General features: G+C 35.7%; 1 protein-coding gene across 2 annotated transcripts; it reads left to right on the top strand.

The window, feature by feature from the left end:
• LOC109343055 lies at positions 427–6,671 on the top strand. Of its 2 annotated transcripts, XM_019581171.1 has the most exons (10): positions 427–1,097; positions 1,456–1,946; positions 2,443–2,642; positions 2,741–2,908; positions 4,023–4,337; positions 4,816–4,965; positions 5,054–5,203; positions 5,295–5,504; positions 5,696–5,986; positions 6,065–6,671. In XM_019581171.1, exons 1-10 carry the CDS (start codon positions 593–595, stop codon positions 6,582–6,584), a joined length of 3,000 nt encoding a protein of 999 aa, XP_019436716.1. In that variant the 5' UTR covers positions 427–592; the 3' UTR covers positions 6,585–6,671. The 2 variants fall into 2 exon arrangements, with proteins under 2 accessions (XP_019436716.1, XP_019436715.1); XM_019581170.1 differs by having other exon boundaries at positions 5,696–6,671.

Below are 7,926 nucleotides of genomic sequence, written 5' to 3'. Positions count from 1 at the left end.
ATATTTAAATTATTAGATGTCCATAAAATTAATAGCTAGGATGATTTCTTGGAGTGAGATCCCCGCTCTTAAATATAAATCCATTTAAAAAAACAACTTGATAAAATGTATATAGGGAGAAGATAAATTTGAGCATTTTAAGCATAAATGTATTTGGAAAATAAATAATAACTACCATAAAAATGAATTTCTAATAATGATAATTAATATTGTTGATAGAATTATTGTAATCACGGACCATATATCCTAATTATAATAATTATTACTATTATTATTGAGTGAATTAATGTTTACACCATTAGGCCCATCGATTTGGAAGGTTTTCAATTGAATCCAAAATAATTTGATGGGCCTTTGATAGAAAAAAAGAAAGTAACCGAACTACAAAACGACGTCGTTTCAACCTGTCTCCTTTCCTCCCTCCAATTTTTCCTTATTATTACCTAACAAAATGTATCAAACACGCTGCAACTTATTCAATTCTCCAGCTCCAAAACACAAACACACACTTTCTCACTCTCACTTTCAAATTTGAAAACCCTAATTCCTTTCTTCTTCATTTCACTCTCTTATTTCTCATACTTCAAATTCGATGACGCCACGCGCTGATGAATACGAAGAAGATAATCTCTCCTCAACCGACGACGACGAAGACGATGTAGCATTGAAGGAAGACATGGCCGCGTTATCACGTGCTTGTATGCTTGTTTCCGGCTCCGCCACCGCCGGTGATGGTGTTACTGCTCGGAGCAAAAACGACCACCATGAACTTGTCCTTCATGACGATGATGATGATGATGATGATAGTGGAGGGATTCTATTAGAGGATCCTCTGTTGGAATCCGGTGATGCTATTGTACCTTTGAAGAATGTTGATTCTGATTCTGATGATGATGATGATGAAGATGATTTGGAATGTCTTAGACGAGTTGAGAGCCTGTACCAGCCTCTTGCCTCTCTTCCGCCGCTGTCGCCGTTGAGGATAACGATGACGAATGCCTCTGGCAATAATGTTGATGATGAGGATGAGGATGATGATGAGGATGATTTGGAGACGCTTCGTGCCATTCGGTCACGGTTCTCTAGCTACAATGAAGGTAGGCCACTGGATTCTTTATTTGGTTTTGTAATTTCAATTATCACTTTGAGTTTGCTCTGTGTTTTCCATTTTTTTGTATATTTGTTAATTTTGGCATGCTAGCTATGAGAATGGATGTGTTTAAGGGAAAAGAATTCAACTTGTATGTTTAATAACGGATCTTTAATCTATGTTAAAAAAATGATTGTTTGATCAGAGGAGAAAAATGTATCTTTGAAGTCATTTTCAGTGAAACCGGAGGAATTCAACATTCTTTGAAGTCATTTTTGCTTCTTGTTGTTGTTAGTTATCTTTGTTTCCTATCCATTTCCCCCCACCAAATATGACATTCTGATAAGTATCATGTCTCCATGAAGGCGACATGGAAACACTGGTTGATGGAGATCAAACCTCATGTTTAGGCCACGAGGGTGAGACTGCCAATGGGTCTGTATCTGACAGATGGGATGTTGGTGAATTATGTGCTGTTTCTCCAATTCAGGATAATGCCACTGACTCTTTTCCCAGTAACGTTGAAGTGGAGCATTGTGGTTTGATTGACAGTTGTGAGCAGGATGCTTGCAGGTTGTCCAAGCTACCACAGAAAAGATCAAGCTTTCCTTCATCGGCTCAGGCCTTTATTGATGCCATCAATAAGAACAGATCTATGCAGCGGTTTCTTAGAAGTAAGCTGATTGAGATTGAAGCAAAAATTGAGGAGAACAAACAGCTAAGGAACAAAGTCAAAGTCATGAAGGACTTCCAGGCTGCATGCATTAGAAAAACAGGGAGTGCTTTATCACTAAAAAAGGATCCCCGTGTTCAGTTAATATCAGCAAAGAAACCTTCTGCTCCAAAAAACTCAAAGGTTGGTTGTGTACTTTTATAGTTCTGTGAACTTGGAAGCCTGAAATATAATCCATGTTGGTTTTGTTGTGAATTTATGGTTAGATATTATTATATGCTAGATATTATTTAAGACATTCCTTCATTTTTAACAATTTTTTGAAATTGCTAGAACTTGTTGTTTAGATGCTTTTATCATGCACATATAGTTTATATTTGAATGGGCAATATCAAATAGGAAGATAGAAGAAGGCCCTCTTTTGTACGGTCTTTGTTATCTGATTCTGGTACTGTGACTGACTGTCTCTGTCTTTGATAGATTGAGAGGTTTGAATCTATTTCTTAACAATTTCAGTCAGTGCCATAGCTTACTGTAAAAATTTAATAAATGAAAACAGAGAATTAGTTAGTTTAGTCATCATCTCTTTACTGAGTTATGACATAGCATAGCATCTGTGATATTCTTAGTATTGTTTCTTATAAATATTGGCAATCCTTGGTTTCCCTCTTTTTGGCAGAGCCGTAATAAAAAAATATCTGCAATGTGTTATGGCCCAGCTGAGAATTCTCATGTCTCTAATTATAAGATGGTTTTAGAAAGATTTCCACTTTCCCTAGATCGTAAAAAATGGACAAATTCAGAAAGGGAGAATCTTAAGAAGGGAATTAAGCAACAATTCCAAGAAACGGTGCTTCAAAATTCAGCAGATAGAATAAGGTGATCTAGTTCGGCTTTGTATATAACTGTGTCTTTGATATTTGTGCGCCTTCCCATGTTTTGTTTTGACTTCTTTTCTTGATGTTCACTCTTTGCAGTTCAGAGTTCTCAGATGGATATGGAAATGACATGGATAGCATAATTGCATCTGTTAATGATCTTGAAATCACACCTGAGGATATTAAAAAATTTATACCTCAAGTTAATTGGGATAAATTAGCTTCAACATATGATGTTGGTCATACTGGTGCTGAATGTGAATCTAGGTATGTATTTTCTAATTGAAGAACCTATAATTTCATAAATTTATTTTGTTTTAATTTTTATGTCTTGGTGGTATGTATGAAAAAGATGGTTCTTGTTGGATGTTTTATAATAAAAGTGTGTTTTATGTTTCTGTGATTCTATGTGCATATCATATGTCCTAGGAGAACCACATTAAAAAAGGTGGGCATGACGTTACCACCCAGTAGGGTCTGAAGAGAGTAAATGTATGCAGTCTTACTCTCACAAGCGAAGAGACTATTTCCAAGATTTGAATTCATGACCTCTAGGTCACAAGGCAACCAACCCTACCGTTGTACTGAGGCTCAGCCTCTTCCAAGGAGAACCACATTGCCTCTGCTTTTTATTAGGATACTATCGATTGAACCTTTTACAACGTTATGTTATGTGTAATGAGATAAGAGATACTAATATTGAAGTTGAAGTTGGTGGAAGAAAATCAATAGTATGAATATTTAGCAGCCACATATGCTTTTTTTAGTGGGAGGGATGGGGAAGGGGAGGCTACTAAATAGGTAGCATGTACCAATTATCTTCTATCAATCACATCACTATAGGACTAGCAAAGTCAATGTGTCTCTTCCTATGTGGGGTAGACATGTTTTAGATGCTTCATGGACAGTGTGTCATATTGCTGGTCTCTTCATTGGGAAGTCTAACTTGTCTGTTGACTCTGTTCTATGCATGGTAAATGTGTTTTTTTTTGCTTCTTATCACTGTGTGTCGTCATACTCTGTCGGTTACACACAGTTTTTGACTATTGTTTCATGCTTACTGCCTTCCTATGAAGAATATCTTCCCCCGATTGTTGCAGACGTCTATGACGATCACCATCACAGACAGTTTTTCCTTTTTGAATTTCAATAAGAGTTCAACATCAACATAGATCATGCAGGTGGGACAGTACATGACATAATTTTTAACATGGTGGTGGTTAATATGTTTGTGATGATTGTCAATCTGTCATCACAAATGTCTGTGACTTTGATTTCCCGAATCTTGTGTAGAGTGTAAAATAATGTCTATATGTATGAGTGGATGTATTTTTCATACTTGTTTCTCTAAAAAAAATTAGTTGTTTGTGCATGCTCACAGGTGGTTGAATTATGAAGATCCCCTGATAAACCATGACCCGTGGACTGGCGAAGAGGATAAATCTCTTTTGCTTACTGTCCAAATTATGGGCATTAGGAACTGGTCTGGTATTGCTGTATCATTGGCCACAAATAGGACTCCATTTCAATGCTTAGCACGGTACCAAAGGAGCTTAAATGCTTCTATGCTAAATAGTGAATGGACTGAGGAAGAAGATGCTCAACTTTGTTCTGCTGTAGCATTATATGGTGAGCATGATTGGCAGTCTGTGGCTTCTGTTTTAGAACGGCGCACGGGAACCCAATGCTCAAATAGGTGAGTCAGTTTTTTTATCTATTCTTTTAATCACATGGTTGTTACTTATTAGTTCATTGTCTGACCTTACTTTTTTATTGTTGTAGTTCACTCAAATTACTAAAGTGCATATTATGAGTTAGTTTGAAGACTTCTCACAAGTATTTCATCTACTATTGCATATTCTTTAAAATGGAATGGCACTATTATAGCAAAACATTGTTAGGTCGGGCGGCCTATTGAGGTTCTCTCTAAGTGCCTAGTGTGGTCTGGGAGGGTAGATATACGCAACCATACCCCTATTACTGAAGAGGTTGTTTCCAGGGTTTGATTTAAACATGCCAACTGATATAGAAAACTTAAACATGATTAATTGTTTTTGATAACTTTGATTTAATAAGCTGGTGTGGATTTTAAGTATATTGGTGAAAGGGAGAAGTTGTTTATCAGCTGCTGCATTTTGCTTACTCACACAATATGAATTATATAACTCATGCAGATGGAAGAAATCGCTTTATCCTGATAAGAAAGGGTGCTTTACGCGAGAGGAGGATGAACGCTTAACAGTAGCTGTCATGCTTTTTGGACGGAAATGGAGTCAAGTAGCTAAATTTGTTCCAGGCCGAATCCAGTCTCAGTGTAGGGACAGGTAATGCATTTTATTTTAATTCTTGAGATAATATATTATATATTTTTTTAGGGTTATTGTTAAAGTTCTTGAGCATTATTATTGGCAGATACCTCAATAGTTTGGATCCTTCGTTGAAATGGGGTGGGTGGACAAAGGAAGAGGATTCAAGATTAAAAGATGCAATTGCCAAGCATGGATTCTGCTGGTCTAAGGTTGCTGAAGATTTGCTTCCTCGTACTGATTCTCAATGCCGGAAGTATGAGTTTAGAATTAAGTTGATGTGAAATTGCTTTTTCTAAAATTTTAATTTTGTTGTCTTTCTCATCTGTAATCTTTTCATTGACCAGGAGGTGGAGGGTGCTATGTCCTGATCAAGTTCCTTTGCTTCGAGATGCTAGAAAGATGCAAAAGTTAACTGTTAATAGCAACTTTGTTGATCGAGAATCTGAACGCCCAGCACTCACATTGAAGGACTTTCTTCCTTTACCTATGTTGCCTCTTCTATCTGATGAGGCTGATGATGTGAAAGTCCCTAGAAAGCGAAAGTGGAAGTGGAGGTAGTCCCTCTTTATTCTCCCTTTTATTTTTACCTTGACAACTTGTGTGTGTGTGTGTGTGTGTGTATATATATCCCAGCCCTGTTAGAATTATAGTTTCAGTATATTAAGTTGACCATATAATGTTTGAAATTGGATATTGCTTTAGGTATACAATACCTTCGTTTTCTGATTCACGTTCTTGCATGCAGCAATGTTTCAAACAAAATGCGATCAAAAAGACAAGCAAGAAAAGCTCAAGTTTGTCTCAAAGATATAGCATTTAGTGATGGGGTCAAAATTTGTGATGAAGATGCTGTCAACATGGCATGTTTACGAAAGAGTAATTTTTTTCCAACCAATGACCAAGGGGATTTAAGTCGGCAAGATACAAGTGAGAAGTTTCTGTATTTTAATCCAATATGGAAATGGCAGGGTTGTACTGGACAAAACAAAGAGAACTGGAGCTGTACATTACCTTGTGAAAGCCCAGCATCTATGACCAGCAGAGGAAAGACTCATCGGCAGCGTCGTGGTAGGAATCATTCTGCTAAGGACTCGTTGGAACACAAAAGCAAACATATCAGAGGGGCTGAACCATCAGAACACAAACAAAAGACTAAAATGCGAAAACCTGGAAGCTTATCTGCTTGTGTGGAGAGTTTGGATCAGGACAGGGACATTACTCTCGCTTCCTTGTTAAACCACAAATCAAAGAAGAACATAGCTTCTCACCCAAAAGTGAAAAAACAGAATGTAATGATTGATGATGATGGTGGTGGTGATGATGTGACACTTGCTTGCCTTCTGGCAAACAAATCGAAGAAACCAAATGAAGCTGCTAAAGGACGTCGTGCCTGCTGCTCTCCTTCGAAATTGAAAAAAGGATCTGTGTTACTTCCTGAGGTGCTTTGTACAAACAAGCCAGTCATCACAGCTGATGACAATGAGCTGTCACTGCCAGAGCTTGTTGAGGAGCAGCCTGTTTCCAGTGGTGCTGTAGCTGAACCCACAAACATCAACGTGGAGGGAGATGACTTGCTTGTTAACTTCCTGCAAAATAAGAGAAGGAAACAGCGAAAGAGAGCCCGAATCGGATAAAGGTAATTTTAAATGATCCAAATTCACTGGGCAGGTACATCATTTGTTTTCTGATATCTATGTATGAATAGAAGACAATTGACAAAATCTGGGGGGGTGAGCATGGTTTGGTTTTACTCTCTTATCTGGTATGAGCTAGTCATGGTCGAGCTCAAATAAGATTGGGTTTAGGCCGAATTTGAGTTCAAAGATTAAACTCGATCAATATTTAAGATTAAGTAGGGGCCAAGCATAACTCGTCACATGATCATTTACTCATCATGTTTGTGTGTGTCTCAATTCAAATGTGTACAATTAATGTCACCTTTTTGGTCGAAGGTATCGTTGATTCTCTAATTTTTCATCATATATACATGATTAACAATATATATATATATATATATAACATTTTATATATCAAATTACATATTCATAATAATAAATAATATTGAGAAGACTTTATCTAAAATGAGTATGCATTATATTTAATCGAGTCTAGGGTGAGGTTCGAATCTAAAGGCTGACCTATACAATATTTAGTGTCTACTTAACTTCGAGACTAGGACGAGGTTCGTGTTAAAAAAATGACACAAGCAACATTTAAAATCGGGTAAGAACAAGTCGTTCCTAGCTCATGCTCACCCTAATCTCCATCTATGTTTTCTACTTAGTAGTTAGTACCATGTAATTGGTTATTTTTTGTTTTACTCCTTGCAAAAAAAATGTTGTTTAGGTTGTTATAAACTTCTTTATTTGATTCTAGTTTTTGTTTTTATTGGTTTTGTGCTTAGCATGTCTTTTTTATTTTAGATTTAATCTCTAAAATATGTTGATGTTTTTCGGATTTGGTCTTTTTTCCATGTTAAAATTTTGAGCTTTACCTTTATAATGTATTTAAGTTTTAGTGTAAAGTCTATACACCGTGTATAAAGATTTATATAGAGTTAATATATTATTAAATATTTATTTATATTACTTATATTTTAAAGTTAATAATAATTAAATATGAATGATCTATGTATAATAACATTATTATAAACTCTTAGACTATTCACATATACATTTTTTTTATCTTTTAAGTATTGAATTTGATTTGTGTATTTGGTTTTGGTCCTTATACTATTAAAATTTTGCATGTGTTTTTTATTAGTATCCTTAAGAGTGGTGGAGACTATTTTTAACAACGAAAAGACTCATAATTTACATATATTAGATATATATTCAAGTAAAAACATCAATGCATTAATTTTTTTTATAGGAGACAAAAGCTAATATCAGTTATGACTAATATTGTAATACAGTTCATTATGCTAATTGTAAATTTTTCTACACTATAAAAACTAGTTTGTACAGAGATAAAAGT

Source organism: Lupinus angustifolius, chromosome LG03 (assembly GCF_001865875.1).
Source record: "Lupinus angustifolius cultivar Tanjil chromosome LG03, LupAngTanjil_v1.0, whole genome shotgun sequence".
In the NCBI taxonomy this organism is placed as follows: Eukaryota; Viridiplantae; Streptophyta; class Magnoliopsida; order Fabales; family Fabaceae; genus Lupinus; species Lupinus angustifolius.
This window is presented reverse-complemented; position numbering and strand designations above follow the sequence as displayed.

What these genes read in the sequence shown, in the direction of transcription:
- LOC109343055 (XM_019581170.1), top strand. Translation starts at nt 593, where the DNA reads ATGACGCCACGCGCTGATGAATACGAAGAAGATAATCTCTCCTCAACC. An exon ending in GGAACCCAATGCTCAAATAG is followed by an intron (nt 4,338 to 4,815) that starts GTGAGTCAGTTT and finishes TAACTCATGCAG; the next exon opens with ATGGAAGAAATCGCTTTATC. An exon ending in CAGTCTCAGTGTAGGGACAG is followed by an intron (nt 4,966 to 5,053) that starts GTAATGCATTTT and finishes TATTATTGGCAG; the next exon opens with ATACCTCAATAGTTTGGATC.